Source organism: Citrus sinensis, chromosome 3 (genome assembly GCF_022201045.2).
Source record: "Citrus sinensis cultivar Valencia sweet orange chromosome 3, DVS_A1.0, whole genome shotgun sequence".
NCBI classification, from domain to species: Eukaryota; Viridiplantae; Streptophyta; class Magnoliopsida; order Sapindales; family Rutaceae; genus Citrus; species Citrus sinensis.
Window position 1 is genome coordinate 17,570,339 of NC_068558.1, and position 24,373 is coordinate 17,594,711.

At 32.6% G+C, this 24,373-nt stretch overlaps 3 protein-coding genes across 4 annotated transcripts; 2 read left to right on the forward strand and 1 right to left on the reverse strand.

The window, feature by feature from the left end:
- The first annotated feature begins 1,832 nt into the window (after window positions 1-1,832).
- On the forward strand, window positions 1,833-8,470 carry LOC102630022 (starch synthase 1, chloroplastic/amyloplastic). 2 transcript variants are annotated; one of them, XM_025093470.2, is made up of 15 exons: window positions 1,833-2,314; window positions 3,144-3,505; window positions 3,622-3,699; window positions 3,798-3,922; window positions 4,411-4,492; window positions 4,653-4,826; window positions 5,057-5,138; window positions 5,440-5,531; window positions 5,634-5,696; window positions 5,783-5,872; window positions 6,318-6,442; window positions 6,518-6,626; window positions 6,945-6,993; window positions 7,564-7,603; window positions 7,827-8,042. In XM_025093470.2, exons 1-14 carry the CDS (start codon window positions 1,963-1,965, stop codon window positions 7,599-7,601), a joined length of 1,821 nt encoding a protein of 606 aa, XP_024949238.2. In that variant the 5' UTR covers window positions 1,833-1,962; the 3' UTR covers window positions 7,602-7,603; window positions 7,827-8,042. The 2 variants fall into 2 exon arrangements, with proteins under 2 accessions (XP_024949238.2, XP_006493328.2); XM_006493265.4 differs by having other exon boundaries at window positions 1,837-2,314; window positions 6,938-6,993; window positions 7,827-8,470.
- Window positions 8,471-12,061: 3,591 nt separating this feature from the next.
- On the forward strand, window positions 12,062-13,304 carry LOC102630319 (phytolongin Phyl2.2). Its single transcript, XM_006493266.4, has one exon. The coding sequence runs from the start codon at window positions 12,388-12,390 to the stop codon at window positions 13,147-13,149; it is 762 nt and encodes a 253-aa protein (XP_006493329.2). The 5' UTR covers window positions 12,062-12,387; the 3' UTR covers window positions 13,150-13,304.
- A 2,237-nt stretch (window positions 13,305-15,541) lies between these two features.
- LOC102630627 (PP2A regulatory subunit TAP46) lies at window positions 15,542-19,266 on the reverse strand. Its single transcript, XM_006493267.4, has 9 exons — window positions 19,069-19,266; window positions 18,858-18,980; window positions 18,328-18,414; window positions 18,099-18,203; window positions 17,807-17,968; window positions 17,514-17,549; window positions 17,355-17,426; window positions 16,252-16,532; window positions 15,542-15,952 (listed from the first exon to the last, which is right to left on the reverse strand). The coding sequence occupies exons 1-9, from the start codon at window positions 19,162-19,164 to the stop codon at window positions 15,700-15,702; spliced, it is 1,215 nt and encodes a 404-aa protein (XP_006493330.2). The 5' UTR covers window positions 19,165-19,266; the 3' UTR covers window positions 15,542-15,699.
- Window positions 19,267-24,373: the final 5,107 nt, after the last annotated feature.

Genomic DNA, 24,373 nt, shown 5'->3' on the forward strand with positions numbered 1-24,373 from the left:
CTAATTGATGAAGATTGATTTTACGTAGCACAACACAATTTGTGTGCTAATTGCATGCCCATACAAATTTTTGTCGTTATTAGATATTTTTCGACTTCAAGTCAACGGCTTATGGTTCAAAGAGTACCATAAGAACGAGTGAGCCAATCAAGACGGTGCAATTTTCATTTTTGAATACGGCTTCAGGTGGGCAGTCTGAAAGCAATCTTCATGAGCCAAACAAGTGTTTCGTCTTTTAAGTGCTCCACTCTGATTTCGCCACGTCATCTACTCCTTCTGGCAAGATCTAGTTGTGCTAATAAACCTTCAGTGTTCGTATACCATAAATCACTCAAATCTAATCATGACAAGAACACCACTCAAAATCCGCCACGAAAACATTTCCTTTTCCTCCACTTAATTTGGCAATAATGATTGGCCTACTTAGAGTTCCCAACTCTAAAATGCTTCGCAGAGGATTATCTCGGGGGATTCGCGCTTTTCAGGGATCTCACAAGTCACAAATGTAATAACATCTAATCCCTAATATAATTACGATTTCTGAAATAAGGACAATATGTTTACCACTTATATCAAATAGGTACCTAAGTCATTTTTATTTTTGAAGATTAGTAATGACGGATCCGGTATTGCATTAAAAACATCAAATTGGCCAATAAGCTGGTAATAGACTATATTAGACTCAAATATAACGCTTTGAACAATACCTAAATTTAAGATTTAGTTAGGATAATATCTAACTATATGAATATAAACTTTGAACTACACACACTAGAATCTAATGTCTAATGACATATGAGATTTTTATATATCTTAGTATGTAATAGTATGTAATGACTATATCATATTCAAATATAACATCTTGAACAATACCTAAAATTTAAGATTTAATTAGGATAATATCTAGCTATATAAACAATAATTATATTCATTATGAATTCTTTATAACCAAATAGAGAAACACCACACATACTAAAATCTAATGGCACATAGGATAATTTTTATTGGTCCTATCTAGTCTACCCAACTCATCTAGCATAGGTAAAGACTACATTTAAATAAAAAAATAAAAAAATCACTATAATGCATGCTAGGACAACACAACAATACCACCACATTTTAAAATCTAAATATAGAAACTTAGAGATAAAATTTGATAACTTAATCGAACCAAGAGCATAATAAAAAAGAAAAAATAATAACACCAAAAGTAAAATAAAATCACAAGAAGCTGTTATTGAAAAGTAATTTGCCAAATAGCTTACACAACAAGCTTCCACCTAGGCTATGAGAACTTCCATACACCATCATCAAAGTCAACATAACCAACTCTATCATAAAATGTTCATTTTTAATCCGAGCACCAAAGTGACACCATTAGAAGGTCCTAAAAAAAAACTTGAGATGTAAGACAAAATTATAATTAAAGAAAAAACTCAAAACAAAAATTAAAAAAATTGATTAAAAGGGGAGAATTCCTGCCTGTCGAAAATTTTAAAGAACAAAATAATATTATATTTGACTATGAGAACAATTATTAGAATTCATGAGTAGTGACAACTTTTCATTAAATTGATTCAAATTGAAAGAATAATTTATCTTACTTACTTCCATTTACCGTCACATGGAGAAAAATCATCATACCTAAATCATCCTATTATTCATAAATAATGGATACTTGGCTAGTGACCAATTTGATAAAAAAATAATATTTGTGATTGTAATAAAATAATGTAAAAAAATGGATTCAGAAGTTATAATGGCATATGAGGTCTGTAGCTGATCAAGCAATCAACAAGTGTTCTCTCCTCTTTTGTTACAATTTACAACTGTCTCACTTTAAGAGATTTTTATTCGACTCTCAAATTTAGCGAGTCCCATGGATCGCTTTCATTTTCCTTTTTGAGTCTTCTGGCTCCTCATTTTCTCTCTCTCTCTCTCTCTCTGCAGACTCTCATTCTCATGGAGTCTCTGCAAGTCACTCGTTTACTGTCATGGAAATCATTTCTCAATACTGCAGCCAAAGCTGGCACCACTCGTTTCAGAGCAACAACCCAGCTGGGGTTTCCTCCTTTATCCAAAAAGGCTACCAAAAATGGCTTCTTGATGATTAGAAGGTCGTTCACCAATGCCAGCACCGGCAGTGGCAGTAGCAGTGGCGGGACTGACGCTGTTTCTGGTAATATAAGTTCTCACGATAGCTCTTCTCCTCCAGTTGAAGATGAAAAAGACGAGAATAAGCCCGGGTATTTATTGGGTCAAGAAAAGGACGGTTCTGGTTTGGTTATCGGTTTTCACTTTATTCCTCCTTCGGGTATGTTCATTTTGCTTTGTTTTCAATTTTGCAATCTTTGAACTCTTTGTTTTTTTTTTTTTTTTTCAATGGCTTGCTTTTTAGTGTTTTTCGAATTTCTTGTTCTTCAGTTTTGGAATCTGCTTTGATTTGCTAATCATTTTGTAATATTCAAACGGTTGCTTTTTCACTTATTTCGTCTTACTTTTCTGATTATGTTCTCCTTATTTGACTAATTGACTTTACTTATTAGCAGACAAAATTTTGCTTTTTTGGAGTCATTTTCAAATCTGAAGTTCCTGTACCAGAATCTTAAATTTTGATAATGGACAATATATCCAGTAATTGAAGCCTAGCACTTATTATCCATGGAGCAAGTTACTCCGACTAGCTTACTGAGCCTCATCTTTATTTCATATTTAGAATTGAAATTCATTGGGCAATTGCCTAATGCTGTGGGCCCAAGTGTAGCCCCACAGGAAGATTCAAGAGGCCAACAAAGGGACTGATCAGTCGATAATTGGGAGAAAATTAACTACAACTTCATGGAAAAATCAGAAATTCTTTTAAGATGTTATTGAATTATTTTGAGTTGTTGAAATTTTTGCTTTACAGAACTTGATAGGTATAGATATTCAGAGACTTGTTTGGGAAATACAAGATTTTGTATTGGAAGGTTGCACCCAACATATACAGTGAACTTGGTGTAACTTTCTGGTGAATTTTGGCAGCTTCCAGTCCTTCTGAGTTTGAATTTCCTCTTGAATATACCGATCTGCATTTTATTGACGTTTGTTGCGGAAACTAAAGAACTGGAAATTCTGATTGCAAATATAAACTTGACCTACAGGAGACCATGAAGTCATTGACTCTAGTAAAGACATAGATGGTTATGGGGTAAAGAAAATTGAGGATGTTGAAGGAGAAGACAAAGCTCAAACTCGAGTGAGCTACAATATTGTCTTTGTCACTGCTGAGGCGGCACCTTATTCAAAAACAGGTGGACTAGGAGATGTTTGTGGTTCTTTGCCTGTAGCATTAGCTGCCCGAGGACATCGCGTGATGGTTGTCTCTCCTAGATACTTTAATGGCACTGCCGCAGACGAGAATTTCACTCTTGCTAAAGATTTAGGATGTTGCATGAAGATATGTTGTTTTGGTGGAGAACAAGAGATTGCTTTCTTCCATGAATATAGAGAAGGTGTTGACTGGGTAAGGATTTCTGTAGGCTTTCATTGACAAATATGTAGAAACTAATTCACATGTTCCTAATACTGTTCAAGTCATAGAATTACTCCTATGACGATGAGCACATTCCCCTTTTGTAGGTTTTCGTGGACCACCCTTCATATCACAGACCTGGAAACCCTTATGGGGATATAAATGGTGCTTTCGGTGATAACCAGGTATGTTTTTAATCTAGTAGGCGTGTTGGGATTTATGAAGCAAACAATGATTTTTTTTCTCAAACAATGACGAGCTGTTTTCTCATCTGGTTTTACAGTTTCGGTACACTTTACTTTGTTATGCAGCATGTGAAGCTCCATTGGTGCTTCCATTGGGGGGTTTTACATATGGTGAAAAATGTATTTTCCTTGTGAATGATTGGCATGCTGGGCTTGTGCCGGTGTAAGTGGTTTTCTTCTAAATCAGTGCTTTATTTGCATTTACTGATCGATTAGTTGATTTTTGATTAATTTTTCAGTAAATATTAGGAAAAGAGCCTTACGGTTTCTTTATCAAGTTTTGCCCCATTATTGAACCCCTTCCTTTTTCAATGTAGCCTATTGCACTTTTATCGCTCTTTCCCTTATTTAAACATTAGCAAACTTTTACTAAACACAATCCATCTCTTTATCCCTCATCAGTGGAAGTAGGAAACTGTTTTGGTAACTAAGTTGTTGTGAGCTTGTCATTGTAAAAGCATTTAAAAATTTTGTACTTGAAAGATTTTTCATGTCTGGGCCACGTATCAATTAATTGTTTTTTCAATTATCTCATTAAATGGATAGTAGGTTTTTTCTTTTTCCCTCCCATTTCTTATTGGAAATTTTGATTTATATAGGATGTTAAAATCTCTGCCAAAGTTGGTTCTGATTTTTCCTGTCTTGGTTCAGGCTTTTAGCTTCAAAGTATCGTCCACATGGAGTCTATAAGGATGCTCGAAGTATCCTTGTAATACATAACCTTTCACATCAGGTGCTTTTGTGATCAACTCTCTCCATGCTGTTCCTTCAATGTTACTTAAATTGCCACCTATGCTTGTGGTTCATAAACCCCTTTCTATAAATTCTTATGATGTACGAAAGTTCATGTCTCAAATGGTAATCTCAAATATTTATTTTTCTACATATGAAAGGGTGTTGAACCTGCTGCAACTTACAAGAATTTGGGACTACCTTCAGAATGGTATGGGGCACTGGAATGGGTGTTTCCCACTTGGGCTAGGACACATGCTCTTGATACTGGTGAAGCTGTCAATGTTCTGAAGGGTGCAATTGTCACAGCTGATCGATTACTTACAGTGAGCAAGGTCATTAGTCTTGCATATCTTCTTTCCACATTTGGATTTCTAATTTGACGATCTATCAGGTTCCTATCTCTTAGTTGTCTATGATAATCTACTTGTGATATTTTAGCACTTTTATTTTCAAGATTTGAATTAGAAAGTTTATTTGATGGGTCCATCATATGCAGTCAGAAGTGCTTTATATTTCATTGACTGTATCACATTTAGGTCATTGTTATTTTTGCTAATTGCAGGGTTATTCATGGGAAATAACAACTGTTGAAGGCGGATATGGCTTACATGAGATATTAAGCAGTCGAAAGAGTGTTCTGAATGGTATGTGTTTTATAACTACAATTTAACATAAGGTTGTTGAATAGTGCAGAGTTTGTCTAAGGTTGCTAGGTATCTACAAACTTAAAGGTCCTCCAGGATTCCTTAGTTTGATGGAACCTCACCTTTGTGGATATCTGTATTGGGAACAGCAATAGATATTAACTAGGACACAATGATGCTTTTGGTCAAATGCAGGATCTCTCTTCGTGTCTTCATGAAGAGTAAATTTCATGGAGTGCATGTGAATAAATGTATATTGGCACTTGCAGTTTCTTCAATTAACATATGTTATTATTGTCAGGAATCACAAATGGCATTGATATAACTGAGTGGAATCCATCTTCAGATGAGCACATTGCATCCCATTACTCAATTGACGATCTCTCCGGAAAGGTGGTTTAATCTCATGTTTCAATATCCACTGGTTTAATCTCTTGTTTCTACACCTACTGTTTTGCAGCATGCTTCTTTAACACAGGTGTTTATACATTACAGGTTCAGTGCAAGATTGCTTTGCAGAAGGAACTTGGCCTTCCCATTCGGCCTGATTGTCCCCTGGTAGGACAAAAATTTCACTTTCCTCTTGAATTTTGTAGAAAAAATATATATGTACCTTTAATTGTTGTTTTAGTTTGATTTTGTAGATTGGATTTATTGGAAGATTGGATTACCAAAAAGGCATTGACCTGATTCGCTTGGCAGCCCCAGAGATCTTGGCAGACGATATTCAATTTGTGCGTGAGTTTTTTTTTGTTTATAAATTTTTTAAGATAAAAATTACCCTCTTAACTTGTTTATTGACCAGAAAATGGTTTCTTACTAAAATTATGAGTGTGAGTTTATCTTAAGGACTAAGATAGTGGATTTTAAGTTGTTTATTATTTCTATTTTTGCCTTTCACCTTGATCTCATTTCCATGAAGTATCTATGTATCTAATTTTCTCTAAATTGAAACTCCGTAAACTAAATAATATTCTTTGACATTAAAAAAGAAAAATAAAATAAAGTACCCAACTTAAATTTGAGTAAGTTTAAAATAATTAATTCCTGAAACCTCTGTAGAGAGAACAGCGATGTCTGTGCATGCTTATGTAAGTTGTTCTCTATTTTATCCCTTCATTAGGATCGCTGTGGATTATATATCTCTTTAAGCCAACTCAAGCTTCCAAGATGTTTCAGGTCATGCTTGGTTCTGGGGATCCTCAATTTGAGAGCTGGATGAGAGACACAGAGGCAACTTACAAAGACAAGTATCGTGGTTGGGTTGGATTCAATGTGCCAATTTCTCATAGGATCACTGCTGGGTAACTCAAAATTTACCTTCATAGTTAATGTGTTTGTTAAGGATACCGGTGACATTGAAGTTTTGGAATGGACAGATGTGACATACTGTTGATGCCTTCAAGATTTGAGCCATGTGGACTAAATCAATTGTATGCAATGAGATACGGAACTATACCAGTAGTTCATGCCACCGGAGGACTTCGAGTGAGTTCAAGCATCCATGACATTAAGTGTTTTAGATACATGTATAGTCCTCTCTTGTGACGTCTGCATTTTTTCAAAGTCCAAAAGGGCAATTATGCATAGAAAGAGTTTGTAAAAGTAAAACGTTTGCACACAACTCTTTGTGTATAAAGTTGCATAACTAGCGCACTAGAATGAAAGCTCTTTTTCGTTTTTTAGCAATTCTATATAGAGACTTGAGGTCTGAATTTTAAGAGAATGCAGACGTCCGATAGGGGAAGCTTTTTACATATACAAATGGCTTGTGTATTTAATACAACTACCTATTCTAGGATACAGTGGAAAACTTCAATCCATTTGCTCGAGAAGGCAGGGGTGAAGGTACAGGGTAAGTATCTGTCCTTAAGCTCTTGGCTTGTTTGATGTCGATTGGACAAATTCTATCTGAAACAAGAATCATATGGCTATATCTTTTTCTTAGAAAATTTCAAAGCTAAACACATTCATGACTTACAATGGGGTGCGAGATTAATGGGTATTGAAACACTAAACAGAGTTATAAGTCTACTTCTGAGCTAAGCCCTCTGGCATAGAAACAAATTGCTTCCTTGAGAGATGTTTATTATTTGTAGAACGTTTGTTAAGTTAACTTTTTGCTGTACAAGATCAGTAGAAATCTGAAAGAGTTAATCGTATGTTGAAAATCTCATGATGTAATTGTTACTAAAGCATACAGAGGTTTTACAAAAGGGAGCGAAAAATTTTTTATTAAGATACGCTTATCTAGTTTAATTATTAAAATTAAATGAATAACTATCTATCATGAATGTGAAGCAAGCGCTTTTTGAATGTCCAGAAGATATTAAATGATGGCCAGAGAGGTTTTCTTGTATATTTAGATACCGTAATTGTGTTCTTCAAATATTTTTGCTTACATTGCTGTAAATGACACTGACAGGTGGTCCTTTTTGCCACTATCAGAAGAAAGCATGTTGACGGTAAGTTTATTGATACTAAAGTATGAATCCGGTGAAAACATCTGATAATCAGTGAGTAAACGAAAATGATGGCTACAATAATCATTTGGGTATTATTAAATTGGTAACATAAACACAATGAAATGATGGAAATCAACTAATATGATAAATGGTTTATTCCTTTTATATATAATTTATCTTTATGGCTTAATCTATTTCTAACCATTGGTGAGTCATTTTATAGGCATTAAGATTTGCAATACGGACTTACAGAGAACACAAGTCATCTTGGGAAGGATTGATGAGGAGAGGCATGGAAAAGGATTACACGTGGGAAAATGCTGCGATACAGTATGAACAGGTTTTCGAATGGGCCTCCATTGATCCTCCCTACATTCACTGAGGTAAACAATAAGAAAGAAGTGAAACAGAAAAGTAAAATGAAAGATTTATGTCTTCATACATAGTGGTGCTGGTCCCGGTAATATCAGCTTGAACATTGCTTCCAGGAAAAATTTATTCTTGTCAAAATGCTAGGTGGGTATGAGGTTTTATAGGCATTTTGGTCTTTTTTTTTTTTTTTGAGCCGGTATAGTTTACAAAATTCCACAAGTGACCACGTTGACCAAGTTCTTTGTTTTTTATTATATACAGTATGAAAATCGTGTATTTTATTTTATATCAAGGTAAAGAATCAGTGATATTCTTGTGACAAGTGCCAAGCTGTTTAGCTTTAAAAACTCGTAATAGACAAGAAGCCCTTGCGCGTGGCATTTGCTTCCATTTTGTCTAAATGTTACTTGTTAAGACTTGAGAGAACAAAATATTGGTGTTGTTTTTTGGGATTTTGTTTTTGTATTTAAGGTTAAGAGTGTGATCTTATGAGCATCTCTTGTTGCATGATCAATGGAAAAGAATAATGAAGTGGGTTTCATGCAGATAAGAAAAGAATCTTAATTATTTTTGAATTTTCCATGTGCCCTATAATAGCATCATTAATGAAATTTTGGATGTACTCATGTTTCCTAAATGCTAGGAATTGCCATGCGGACAACATTGAGCTTAATTTCAAAGTAATGAGAAAGTGTGCTCTTGAGTTGAGTTTTGGTATTGCATGTTTGAATGAGAAGAAAGGGATCAATTTGCAGACTTAGAGAATTTTTTTTTTTTTTAATGCAAGTCCTAAAGTTTGATTATGACTGTTGTGACAATAAAGTTAAAGAAGTTTATACAATTTGTCACGTTTCTGCATATTGGAACTATTGTGAAGGAGATTTAGAAAATATTGTAAAAAACAATGTTCTTTTTTCTTAAGCATATATAGATTTTCAATTGAGTGCTTCTATAAATGGTTGGTGAGGATTAAAAAAAAGTCAATATTTACAAATTAAATATTTATTAAATATAAATAAAATGGATAAATCAACATCTCATTAGAGATGTTGATAAAAATATGCATTAAAGTGAATATTAGTAAATTCTATAAAATTTCAAGGGCCTAAATCTTTCACATTATAAGATTGAGAGAGAGAGAGAGAGAGAGAGCACAAACAGAGTGTTGAAATACATTGATGTATCGGTGCTGGTTTATTTTATTTTTTTCAATTAAATGAGTAAATTGACATTCATTTGCTATTGTTTATGTCTTATGTTTTATTTTATTTTGATTACATGAGATTATTACTCATACTACAATTCATATTACATGAAATTATAATTGATATTTACAAATTGACTATTACTAGAACTAGTTTTATTATATTCTTATGAAGCATTACCTAAATTTTTAATTCTCACTAATATTCGAGAGATATCTACTACACTCATACTTGGTAAGGAAGAAGATTACATTCATTCAATTATATATTATAATTAAGAAAGAAAATACCCTCCAATGCATTTTTCGAGGTTCACATAATATTTGAGGAATGTTTACTCCAATTATACTTACTAAATAAGGAAGACTACCTCCACTTAATGTTTTTAGTTGAAGTTTATGTTTTTCTCTTTGCATAAAATTTTTATTATTTGTGCTCTCATGGTCCAGTTATGTTGCCGCATGGGTAACAAACAACCATTTTTTTTTCGTCTTTTCCTAATCCTTCACTATTAAGATCTAGCCCAAAAATAGTTCTAAGATGTTTCTGTCGGGCTATTAATATTAGGGTTTGCCTACCTTACGTTTAACGTAAGATACAATCCTCTCACACAGTTGAAAAGTGAGTCCTAATGGGACTCATTGCTGTAGAGAAAGATGTACCTTACGTTTAACGTAAGGTAGCAGCTCCCTTAATATTATAGTCACCAACACTTGTTATAGTCCCCGACACTTGCTACAAAATTAAAAAAGCAAAAAGATTAAAATTTTGACACGTAAGTCTATCATATTTTTATATTTTTACACTTAAGTCTATTGATCTAGTTAATTTCACCATTAAAATGACTTATTCTTACATTTGTGTTAATACATTCATAGTGATATTGTTTCTCATTAAGTAATTAATTTAATACATTGTAAACCTATATATTAATTACAGACCCTATTGTATGATAAATGTGAGTATGAATTTAATTTTATTTTCTTAATTTATAGTTAATATTCTTTCTGTTTTATAATAATATACAATCAATAATTTGAATATGTAATAGAAACATATTGATTTACAAATATTATTAGTAATGTGTTTTTTGAAAGAAGGTGTCAAAAAAGGGTAAAAATAAAAAAGTAATTTATTTGATTCCTACACATAGAACCTGATGAGTAAGGTGGTGTTTGTTTTTTAACTTAATGACTTAAAGTGACTTAATTTAATTAATTAAGTTAATTAGAGGTGTTTGTTTTTATAACTTAATGAGACTTTTTAGATAATTTTGACTTAATAAAATAAGTCAATTTTTTTAGCTTTTTACTTTATGGAGAAATCTGAATTAAGTCAATTACTTGCTAATGTCAAAAATATCCCTGTTTTATAATTTATTTTTCATGTCTATCCCAAAACTCACACATAGACATTTACCCCATATAAAAATATCCCTATTTTTTCTTTCTTATATTATATACGATAAAATTTAAAATTTATGGTATTTTATATATTAAAATTCTAAAAAATTATGTATTCACTTGAATATAGTTTTACTTATAAATGTTAAAATATCGTGGTATTTAATTTATTATTTATTTGACATTCAAATTTAATAAGGATACAAATGTAAAAGTACATATTTTCAGCTTTTTAAGTTAAAAAAAACAAACAACTTAATACTTATTTTTCGAGATTCAGACAAAAAAATAAACATATTATTCAGATTCAGATATTCAGATTTATTCAGAATTCAGATTAATTCAGGTCTATTTAGATTTCAGACAAAAAAACAAACGACACCTAAGTCTATAAGTTTTTTAATATTTAAAGGTAAAGTCATTTTATGCTCCACACTTATTTCATAATTCTTTTCACATCTTATTTCAATAACTTTGGGTCAGTGATAGATTCCAATTGCTAATTGTTAGAGATATGGAAATGAAACAATTGGGCAAGTAAATAATTTAATTAATTTTTATATATGGATTTAATTAATTTATTTAGTAAGAATAAAAAATTATTTTAGTAAATATATATTTAACATTTAGATAGGTCTATAGAGTAAATTTTTATTTTTATTTTTTTAACTTTGATGATGGGAGTGTGATTTAATAATTAAAAAAGAAAAAGAAAATAGCCTCACTCTTTTGTTTAAGTCTAAAAAATTAACATAACGGTAGCTAATAAGCCAAACTTTAAAAATATCTTATTTATTTGTAATTTCACAACAAAACAAGAATTACAGGTAAATGTGTAATTAACTCAAAATAAAAAGCCAAAGGGGAGGGTTGCTTACCCCGGCGGCAAGTAGCAACATAGTTTTGCCCTTTTTCTTAACGGTGTTTTAGAAACATTTGAGGTGTTTCATGATATTTTCATTAATATCTGTGGAGCTTTTTTCAAATTTAAGCAAATATGGGGCTACCGTGTGAAAATTATCCCAAGACCGAAAAGTCAAAATCATACATAATAATCAGACTACACGTTAGCACTTAGCAGTTAGCACTTCATACAAAAACAGACAAAATCATATAAAATATAAGGGCATTAACGTAATATCACTAACACAGAACTCAGAGATCACCCCGATGGATTCTCCCCACGTTAAACGCTTTGGAAGCGAACTAAAGAAGCAATCATTATCCTTTCAAAAAAAAAAACAAAAGAAGCAATCATTATCAGCAAGAGTAGATCCCTGACCCTATTGAAATGACCAAATTGCTTAACGGTAATCAACGCGCACCACGAGGATATTCAGGTCATTTCAATGGGGCCGCTTTCCGCTTATGCCTCTCTTGGATACAAATGAAAATAGTAAGCTATTATTTGTAAAAACGTTAGAACAGTAAGGAGCTCAATGTTATTATCCCAAACTATAATAACAAATTGCCTGGAAGGGCAAGTTCGTAGAGAGCGGTTATTCTTTCCCGTTCTTGCAACAGATCCGGCTTTGGAATCTCAATTCTGAATATGAGGAAAATGGAAAAAATACCATGATTGAGAGAAAATTTGGAAAAAAAAAATATAAAAAAGCTTCTTTTTTTATTTCTTCTTTTTTCTTTTGCAAAGGTTATGTATGTGTTTTTTCTTGAATCAAAATCCATTGACAAACTTATCAAGTTTTTTACAATTTTGATGTTGTATATGATTCTTTGCGGAGTTTTGAATGTATGACATTAACCCTTTAATTGTTTGATTTTCTTTATTGTAAAGCATAAATCGATGATTTCGAATCCTGGTTTGGTTTTTTATGCATGTTTTGCAAAAGGGTCAATAATTCTTGGGGAATTTTCATCAAAAGAGCCTACGATATCAGAAACTTTAGCCCAAGAATGCATTGATAAGACCCCACGACATCATTTAATGTTCTCCCATACAGTTTGCAAAAGAACTTATGCCTTTTTAATCAATGGCCCTCTTACCTATTTTGTCATCCATGATGAAGATCTTCACAAAGGAGAGTCGTTTTGGTTCCTGAATCGGGTTAAGTCTGCTTTTGAGGAGATTTTTGAAACTAGGTCGATCTTGAATTTTGATAATGTCAGCAATCACTGCTTTCAAGCTCATTTCGATGCGGTTTTCTGTGAAATAATGGGTTTGGATTTGGGTTTCTCGAGTTCTTCAAGGAGTGGGTCAAAAGATGGTCGCAGTTCCAGTGTTGATTCATCTAAAAGCAGGAGGACGGTGCTGGCTCCGTTGCTTGGGGAGCCGTGTAAAGGGCTGAAGAAAAAGAAGAGATCGAATGGCGAGAGCGAGGCTATGAGTCGGGAATTTAGTGATGTTAATGAGGAGAAGAAGGTCGATGTCTGTGATGATGTGACAGTGCAAAAGAATGCACTGTATTCGGGTGATCATCGACAGAAGGCAAAGCAGATTTGGAAAAAACATGTTTGGATTGTTTTGGGGCTGGACTTGTTTGTATGTGCCGTGCTATTTGGGATTTGGTTGTGGGTTTGCAGGGGTTTCCGGTGCATCAATGGTTGAGTTTGTTTTGTTTCTTTTATGGGTTCTTCTTGTTGTAAATGGGTGATTTACTTTCTACTTGATTGAGGATTCTACATCTGTAACAAAAAAAGAATGCATGGTGATGAGAGGAATATATTTGTTATGATATTGCTAAGAGTAAATGTTGTTCATGAGTTCTTGCGGTGTGTATTCGGCTTCTACTGGTAATATTCTTAGTTTCTTTAATCAATGATTTGCTGTGTTATGTCAGGCAAGCCAAGTAGCGCTTCTTTTACAGTTCTTGACTTGCATAGTTACTTGTAATGGACTAAACTGTGTGTATCTATTGGCTACAGGTAAAACCTATGCAGGCATGGTCTTCTATGTTTCTTTGTTGCATGATTATGAATTGGTCAAATATTTTAATGATACTTTGTCAATTTAGTTTTATTGGAGGTTTACGGATGAGAAATGATGAAACAGGGCTAAGTTAGATATTATAGGTCGGCATAGCATAGTTATGTAGATATTTTCTGTTGCAATGTTGATTTAATATTGTTCTTCATAATTCTTATGGTGTGGCATTGATATAATGATGGTCAACCACCTTTGGTAGGGGATGATAAAAAACTGTGATAAATTCCTCCTCTTCCCTTCTGTATTTCCTTTCTCATCTTTCACTCTTTTGTAATCAGTCCAAGCACCGTATCCATATAACTGCTTGCCACCTATGCTCCACCATCCATTCCAAGTTTAGGAACCTAGGTAGTAGTATCCCAATCAAACAACTGACGAGGGGGATGAGCGAAACAGGGAGTCTACTGGATGGGGTTCAACTAGCGGAGACTCTTGGAACAGCAAAGCAAGAAGGTTTTATTTGAGTGCAATGAAGGTTTCATATATTTAAATTGTTGTTACTGTTTTTTGATCGGTGGTGACTGATTGTTAAGGTATAGGACAAAAACTGTTTGATTGTTAAGCTTATGAGACAGAAAATCCTTTGTGTTTATGTGTGATTTCAGATACCATATTGAGCTCTGCCATCAAAGTGAGATTAAAATCTCTCATCTAAAGTTTTATTTGTTATTTATAAAGCCCTATGTAGATACTTAAAAGTCTGGAATATTCAATCATTAGGTGCGACTACTAGTTATGCATTGACAGAACTCTTAAGTTTTATGATTATATATCCTTCTACACTTATGATGCAAGCAAGGGGTTCTATTATTCAATAATGCTAGGTATTACAAACTCATGTTCGAACTCTAGTCATACAATTGACAGTATTATATTACTAACTATATGTCTCATGATATTTGGTTTCCTTTATTTTCGAAAATGTTAGACATGTGGCAGTGATAGTACACTGACCCATCCGGCATCAGTTGTGGGGGTAGAGTTCATATAGAATGTATGGGGTATCACTCTTTATTATTCCAGTATTGTGGCTTGTGCGTGTGAAGGTTACTTTTGCTCTTTCGAACAGAATTAACAACGTGCTGATGCAGGTGAAAATTCTAATATTAACATCTTACAGAGAGCATGGAAATAAATGATACGCCAATGCATTCTTTGCTAGAACGATTGGTTTTTGAATATTGGTCCTCGTTGCGTGATGAGCAATTTATCCTTTTAACATATCGCGAATGAGCATATCGATCTTTTATGCATGTTGAAATTATTGATTGGGTAGAGCAGGATCTTGCCCTCTTCGAATGGGAAAGAATGTAATAGTGACAAGTTTTATGACGTCTCTTGAAGCCTTGTGCTTTTCTGTAAAAAGATTGCTGCAAGCTTCTGAGAAAAAAAAGAGAGATTGCTGCAGCTTCACACTTGATTACAACAGCTGATCTCTGAAAGCTGGATACGATGCCTTGCAGAATTGTATCTAAACATTTGAACTCTGTGAAGTTGACAGCTGGAAACTAAATTGTCACAGCACTCTGCAGATTTATGGTTATAAACTAACAGTATTCAAATGGCCATACATTTTGACATGGCTTTCTTGACCAGTAAAAATGCCATTATACAGTGATATTTTTCATGAGTAATGGAAACATCCTGTGATGCTCAAGTCAGGAATCAAATTTTTGAAATTTTTACTATCTACCAATACATTACAACGAGTAGAGCCACATAGAACAACCCAGAAATCTGCTCCAGAGGAGATACCCGCCCTCATTGCAAAGGAGCCAAGTTGCCCCTTCTCGATTGTTGAAACCCCTGAAACCAACTTGGAAGCTTGGTTGAAGATCCAAGAAACTGCAGAATTCTACTTCTAGTGAATGTATGGGAAACTAAAAACAATACTTACAAACCTTTCCAAGGTTTGTATCATGTTCCCAGATCCAGATCCAGATGATTGCATTGCATCATGCAACAGCTGAGTCGGAACACAACACATCTTGCCAAAATCTACACAGAAACAAAATATTCTAATCCTCGTATTCATTTAAATACATTATGTGCGATGAAAGTTTCATATTAAACCAGCAACCAATATACTTAAATATCTATAAATACAAAACTACAACAGTTATTCCATGCTTAGGAGAATACATGTAACATATTGAAAGTAATTTGCATCTTTTAGCCACATGGGGTTAGTTTCTTATTGCCAGCTCCCCGAGGATTATCATCTTTCCAGTCATCAAATGCTCTTGCCTTCTGTACAGCATCATCATCATCATCTTCATTGTCGTTTTCACTTGTTCCCAATTTCCTATTGTCCTTGTACCAAGCAGAATTGGCTTCTTCCATGAGTTTAACATTCCTCTCCTGCCATTTATTCATCATTTCCATCTCCTTCAGCCCAGCCTCCTCTATACTCATGGTCGGCAACCTACCATAGAACATTTCTAGTTAGCTTTACTTGAAAATGACCAGATACCAATATAAGCATAACATAATAAATATTTTAAGACATAAGAACTCTAATAAAATATATTTAAGGCACAAGAACTCCAATAAGTAAAACCAAGACATAAGACATAAGAGCTCCAATAAGTGAAATATATTTAAGGCATACGAGCTGTAATAAGTAAAACCACCTTCCTCTTGTTCATAACCCCCAACCAAAAAAAAAAGTCAAATAATAAATCCCTTAAAAAACATTCTATGTTGTCTGACAAGCAGAAATACCTATGCATAGGTTGGAAGACCTGCGCTGCCAACCTTTCCCTCTCACTTGTCAGGCCTCCACCCACAAGACTTGCTGGTCCAAATATCATTGGCTGGTGTTTGTGCTCATGTGCTTGTGAGACTTTGGCTCTTCCTTCTAGAACATCCTGTGCAAAAGTAGCACATGTGATGGGCTGTGCTGGTTTTGTGTATTGAGCTCGAATAGCAGCATCACGATGCCAAGATTCAGCTTTTTTGGAGCGCTCATCAAGGACAACCTCAGAAAATTCCTCCTCACCTCCCTGAAAAGACAAGGAAACAGATCACTCAATTTATATTCTTAGTAATTGACATGCACAGAGCACAGTCAATTATGGGGCACAACAAAAGTAACCATTTCAACTGTGAACTTCACATGCTTGACTACAATTTTAATCCACCTTTATCAAATTCCACATGAGCCAAATGGCAAGATAATTCAAAGCACATTTCTATACCAATAAAGTAGCTTACCACTCGGAAGTAACGAATATCTTGCAAATTGATATTAAAATTAGCACACCGGACCAAAGACATGGCATATTAAAAAATTACTGTCCTCCAAAAAAATTTCTATGCATTTTATGGTACAATGCCAAAAAAGAGACCAATCACAAATCTCTAAATAGCAATGAATTCGCAAAAGGGATGAGCCATTAAACGTTCACTGTAAGAGTTTCCTAACGGTCAATTTAAGATTAGCACAGGCTGTATTGAGAAGATAAAAGATGGGAACATAAAGGACAACGAGCAAATGCTTATTAATAATTGAAGTTTAAGGAAATCTCAATTTACCAAGTGGATGTCACAGAAAAACTGGGGATTAATCTATAAAATTATCAATAAATACCTTGAGATTAACATACAACAATGGATATAGACATTGTAAATTTCACATCTTCCAGTACTTTTTTTCAGATTACAAAAGTTAAAAAATTCAATATTATTATTTCTTCTAATGGATGTGCTTCAGAGTAATCAGTTAAGAAAGAGCAGTGAAAACCAACAGGTCTGAGAAATGCAAACCTCAGGAGAAACAATAAATAGTAAACAAACATCTCATTTATTGACCGTATTAATAATACCTTTAATTGTCTTTCTTTTACAGCAGAAAGCATATCTTCCTCTTTCTTCAGCATCTCTAGCAGATCAAGAGCCTTTAGTATAGAAAATGAAAGTATTATCTTCAATGGCAATTTTCAGAAGCTTGCAAACGGAAAATCGTATCAAAACATAAGACAAACCTTGCAAACAGCCAATGAGATGGTGGTAAGCCAAGCCTGAAATGTTTTGAAAAGGAAAGAATGAGATTCACAGATCCCATGAAATCACAAACTTTAACAATGTTAAAAAAATGAAACTAACTAAATAAGAATTTTGGTTTTGACATGTAATAGGCATATTTGAACTTCATTTACTTTAGGAAACCTACAATATCAGTCTTAACATTTAGCATATGCTGGGTACACTGATAGGAATATGCTTGGAAAGCGTTTGCAAATTGCCTTCCATGCCCTCAAATTAAATGACAACTAACCTCCCTTTCTTCTTCTCCATCGTCATCCAACACATCTTCCTCTCCAGCCTCAACAGGAGCAGATGGAGCGGCTGCTCTAGTCGAACGCCCACGCCTCTCCTTCCGCTCCTTTATTTCCTGAAGTTTTGATTCTGCTGCTCTTTGACGTTTGAACCGAGCAATCTGGATGCATGCACAAATCTAGTAAGCAGCCATACAACTATGTCGTACGCCATATGAATTTGCACAATGAAATAAGGGCTAACAACAGAATCAGGAAGGATAAAAGTCAAAAAGTCTGAATGAAAGCTACCTTCCGGGCCCTTTGATCTGTGAAAGCAGTTGGCTTGGCTTGTGCAACGGCTTCCAACTCCTCTTCTGGTACAAGTTCCATTATCTCACAAAATGAAATAAACTCCTACAAAACACAACCTTTCAATAAATCTGGACACAAACAACCACAAAGAGCAATCATGCCCAAATTGCTAAGTTGATTAAAGTAAAAACTCCAATCACACCTCAGATCAGTGAACGTCATTTACCTTCAATTTAGCCTGGGAAGCTTTAAGAATCTGTAACCTATCATCCTGTGCAATTTTTTCAATCAGCTCGCCAAGAAAATACGGCACCTGTACAAAAAGGAATCATTAGAAACTGCCACAAACAACTTGAATCCTTTCCACAATCACACCAGCCACAACCATTTAAACCAAGACCATAATTTTCAACATAACAAAATCATAATGTGATCATATTATTAGTGATCATTCACTGACCCCACTTTTACTTGGCAATAACACTAAGCTTACAAAGCTAATATCGCAACTGATACAACACCCATTAGAAACTGTTATGCATGAGATAGATGCCGGGCATCGGATTTTGGTAAGTAGCAGCCATCATTGTGTGCCGCATCATTTGCCACACATACCAAATTCTAATTTTTCATACAAAACTCATTCTTTTCCTTAATATTAACATGCTTAAAACGAATAAGTAAACCCCACTTCCATTTCCAACTCTCTAAGCATCCAAACAGAGCACTAATTACAAACATTAAACAATAAATTACCAGAATATACTTGAGATTGGCGGTGCTGATATCATCTTTGGTCTCATTCGATGAGAACAATCCTAGCTTACCGACCATATCCTCGCACTTCTCCAAAACCTCACATCCTTTCCTCACAGCATCCTGAAATCAATCCAACACAATCATATTTTTAAATTCAAAGATTAAAATTCTAAGGCAACCAAATCAAATGCTGCGCGCACAACAGTACCGGATCGCAACCGGATTCCGTAGCTATCTGGTGGATCTTTCGTCCTCGTTCAAAGAGCGAAGGCAGTGGCAGCTCCTCCCTTGATACCTCACCCATCGGTCACCGTATCAAAACCCTAGATTTCAGTTGTGAATTTGGAAATATTTGAAACGTTCAGGGGCAGACTTGCAATAAGAAGAAAAGTTTCGGGAAAGAACGATCAGGCGGAAAAGAGACTTATATAGATTATTGAGGACAAGCCAGGATTGCAAATCTTTGCCACGTAAGCGCTTAACGTGGGACCAAGCACTCTTGACCGTTGGAATAGAATGACAGCAAGGCAACTTGACTCTAGAAAGGTCTGGCGCGTTTTTTAAACTATTTTATGAAATGAAAATGTTTGCTTTTGGGTATTGTATTTTGAAAATTAAAAATAAAAATAAAATAAAACTAACTATCAAACCCAACATAAGTTAATTGAAGAACAATAAATTTAAATCAATTGTATTTTGTGTGAAAACAATAGTATAAATAATAGCACGCTATCACTTAAAGATTAAAAAGAGAAAAATTAACTGCAGACAAAAGTAGTATATTATAAGATTAAAATTATTTTTGTCTTTTGTACTTTTTGTATTTAATTTTATATTATTTTTAGTACATATAATATTATTCAATATAAAGACATTAAAGAAATTCTGAGTGAAAATGTTATAATAAGCTATAATTAAGTGTCATAGAAGTTTTGAACATTCAAAGAAAATAACAAAATATTATTAAAATTAAATAAAAAGAAATTTATATGGTTCCAAATGGCATAAGAAATTTTTGGGATACAATTAGTCTATGATTTCTATTGATATGAATGTAAAAAATATCAAATAAAAGTTAATAAATATTAAAAGTATAGGCTAGATATAGAGTTATGTCTACTAAGCACAGGCGTGGGGTGGGTGGACCTCCTCATTCCCCACCCCCACATAGAATTTACTATTTAGCTCCCATCCTCATCCTATTTTTCATGTGAACTAATTCCATTTCCATTTTCTCATTGCGTATTTTATATTATATTTTATATATAATTTTGATGGAATAAAAATTCAAATGACTCAAATGAAACTATCACTAGCATTTATAAAGTATATGAATTATTAAAAATAGAAAAACATCTCAAACATATTGGTTGTCAATGTTTGGAGTAGGGTGAGGTATAGAGTATAAAATCAAATCTCATTATATTATGAATTTAGGAATTATTTTTTTTATTCTCCACCCCATTTCCAAAAACTCATTACAATGTATCCCTATTAGGGTGGGGCCCCAAAAAGTCCTAAACCTTAAATGATTTTGCCATTCTTAAATTTAAGACTTTGCTATAACAATCATATTCAATTAGCCAACCACTTTATATCTTAAGTTGGTTGATTAGTTAGATAACTTGTTAAAAAAATACATTTGAATTTGCATATAGTCAAAGCATAATAAAAAATTCTGAAAATGAGATTTCACTTCTCTTATTACATCATTATTATTGGAAAGAACGATGTACAATAACTACATTATTCAACAATTAGAAAATTTGGTAAAAAAGTTTAATTAAAATAATATAAATTTATTTTTATTTAAAAAAAATTTTAAAAAAAAATTATTTTTTTATTTACTATATAAATAAGTAAATAAATATTTAAAGATTAAAATTACGTGAATATTTTATTGATGCATTAGTCAGTCGGTTATGTACAACTAGTTAAGCATATATTTTGTCTCAGAAGTGGCTTGCTGTTGGGTTGCTCAAGGCTAAAATAATCGGTGAGCCAGATACTTTTAGACATTATGTTTGACCTCACAATTTTATGTAACTACAGTTTTAATCCAAAAAGTTAAAACTTATTCAGATCAGTCCAGGTATATTTTGAAAATCGTACAAATAACTCTCTGTCGCTTTTAAAAATTTGGCAAATAAGTCCATATAAAGTTAAGAAAATTACTATTGATAAATGAATTTGAGTATCTGTTTTCCTTAAACATTTTTTTAAAAAACATTTTCACTAAACTATTGTGTAATAAAAAAAGTTTAAGAACATTGGTAAATATAAAGATTAAAAAACATTTCAGCTCAAATCAAATTTGTTAAGCATTCATAAACTCAGACTAACTATCTTTACAAGAAATTAGTTTTTAAAAAAGCATGTCACCTAAGCTATTTTCTTTTTAAATTTGAGTTTTCTCTTAATGAACCATTATTATGAACACTTGATCTTGTCATCGTACACATAAATCTTGAACTTGAAGAACTAGTGAGAATAAAATGATAAACTCATATTATTAGAAAAATAGAGTTTGATTTAATCAAAATCTGAGTTAATATGACTATTTAGGTTAAAATTGTTAAACCCTAATTCCTCCCAATAAGTATACCAAATATGATGATGACATATTAACATGATGCTTTTGCATCTTTTGAAAGTGTGTGATAATTTTTCTTCTTTCATTAAGCTCCTAGAAACAAGTTATCTCTCTAAACATTGTTTCATTACACATCACATCAAATGTTTATCTTATTTCATCTTTGTAGTCCTTTAATAGTGACTTCATTGTCTTAGGTGTCTAAGAGCGATCATCGATTATAGGCCGACACCACCGACCTTGTTCTTTGCTCTAAGAGATAATAACACCTAAGGCAACAACCGTCTAATTTGAGTTTAGAGATTACACAAAGAGTCCACATCCTCCATTGATAACAATGAGCTGGGCGGCACATCACACGACATGGGCACAACATGTGTCCGTATAGTATAGCACAACACGAGCACATTTTGGTAGGACAAGTAAAACGACACGAGATGTAAGCAAGTTAGGCTGGATTGAGCATTTTAGGCACATGGCCTTAAAAACATAGCATTATTAGAGATTGTTTAAAGTACGGCACAAGTAAAGGCCCGCAATAAACATGTTTTACTAATAGATTAACACTTGGCTTGTAAGCCATGTGTAGCACATAGGCCTAGGTATATTAAAGTAAAACTTTTTAATGAAAGTAAACTTATAATTTTATAATTGTACAAATAACTTGAAAATGAATCTTTTAATGTATTTTATTAGCATAATTCTTTTAAGTTCATTTAATTCTTAGTTTAAAAAAAATACTCTAATTGTTTTATGTTTATCATTTATTAAGTAAACAAATGATATTATGATTTTAATAAATAAAATTATAAATATCATAATTTTATAAATGTATGCATTAATGTTATTATGGATTATAATTTACAACTCTATATAAGCTTAAGTTAGCAATTAAGTTAACCCTTTAGAAAAATTTATTATTATTGTTCATGTTGTTGTTGTTAAGTATTAAAAAAAATTCTAATATTATAAGATCTAACGTAGTAGTTAGTATTACATTAACTTACTATTATTGGTTTATTATTATTGAATATAAACTTGAGTTTTAACTTTTGATTCTATTGAATTTGACTAAAGACACATGAATCCAAAAAAAATATATGAACTTGAAAAAAGCACGCCAAAGATTGATGCACCCTCTTAAAAAGATTAAAAAAAAATTGTCTTGCTTTTTTATACTTCATGGCCTAAAACAGACGTGGGCTAGGCAAGTGTGCCAAGTCAAGCCTAAGTAAAAAAATTAGGCATAATATAACAAGAAGCATTTGATGAGTCATGCTATGTTGACCCACGGGCCCTCATGGCCCTTCCTTTGATGGGCGGCTTGTTGGCCATCTCTAATGACAACTAAGAATCAAATTGTAATTGTCTTTTTGCTTTTTTCATTTTTAGATTTCATTTAACTATCTTCAAAAGATAACTTAATTGGCTGGTTTTTTTATTGTGTAAGTGAGAGGTTAAATATTCAAATCCAATAGATTATGTTTAATTTGGAGTGGAGTGTACGGTAATTAAAAATATAACTGTATTATATGGTTAGATAGTAAGAGGTTAAGGACCCGTTTGAGATTGCTTTTGAAATGCTTAAAAGTGATTTTGAAAATCTAAAAATTAATTTTAGTGTTTGGTAAAAAAAAAATCAAAATCACTTTTCTCAAAATCAGTCTCTCTTGCAGTTGATTTTGAAAAGCAGGGAAAGAGTATATTTTAGATTCTGATTTTGAGAATCAATTTTATCATTTATTACAATTCCATAAACATCTTTAAAATTATTACCCAAACACATAATTATCCTTATTCAAATTAGAAACAAAATCAATATTTTAATAAATTTTTATAATAATTTATCAATATAAATTAATTAATATCAATTTGTTGGTCGAATTATTATTAAATTTGTTTCACTATATTATAAATTTAATTATCAATTGATTTAAGATAACAAATAAAAAAACATATTATAAGTTTTATTTTTAGTAAAAAATATTATAATACCCAATAAAAAAATATAATATGTACATATTTTTATATGTATAAATAAATTTTGTCTTATATTATATACATTTTAGTCATTTATTTTCTCTCAGCAGTTTAACAGTAAAATTTATCAAACATCCATAATTGCTTTCAAAACTCACAGTATTTCTAAAAATAAAATTTACCAAACACTTAACTGATTCTCTTCACAGCCGGTTATTTATACAGTACAACTAACAACAATTATTTTAAAAGTTACAGCATTCCTAAACTGACCAAAGAGCTATATGAATGTACTTAGCTAACGTTCTTTGCTGCTGGAAGTATAGAAGAATGTACTTTGAACTTACTTTAGATTAATTTATAGTTCTTTTTAAGGGTATGTAGGTTATTTTCTATTTAGTTCCTTTGACATTAATATTCAATTAAGCAAATGAGTAATACCAGCCTTGTTTACAAATTATTGAGCGTTAGAGACCTATAAAAGACTGTTTAGACTTTACCCACCCTACTTAAAAATTTAAATTAAAAAAAAAAAGACGAATTTTGGACAAAAACAATTTCCAAAAAGAAAAACACCATCTATATTTTTCGATAACTTCAATTCGGAAGAATTTGGACCTGTAAATGTTAAAATCCAACATGTAAATCTTTCAAATATAAAGCAGATGAGATGTTGCAAAGTCATGCCATGTGGGACAGTGGGATCAACAGAGCCTTCAACATTTATATTGTAAATCCACGGTGGGATCCAAAATATTTCCACGACCACACATGCAAACATTTGATTATGACTCCAAATCTCCAATTTAATTAGTTTATTAATCTTTTTAATTTTTTTGGTCCACTCAAATTCAGTAATCATCTCATGAGAGCGATATTAGTACATATATATATATATATAATCAAATACATCCAGCACCACAAAGTCCAGATTCCAAGG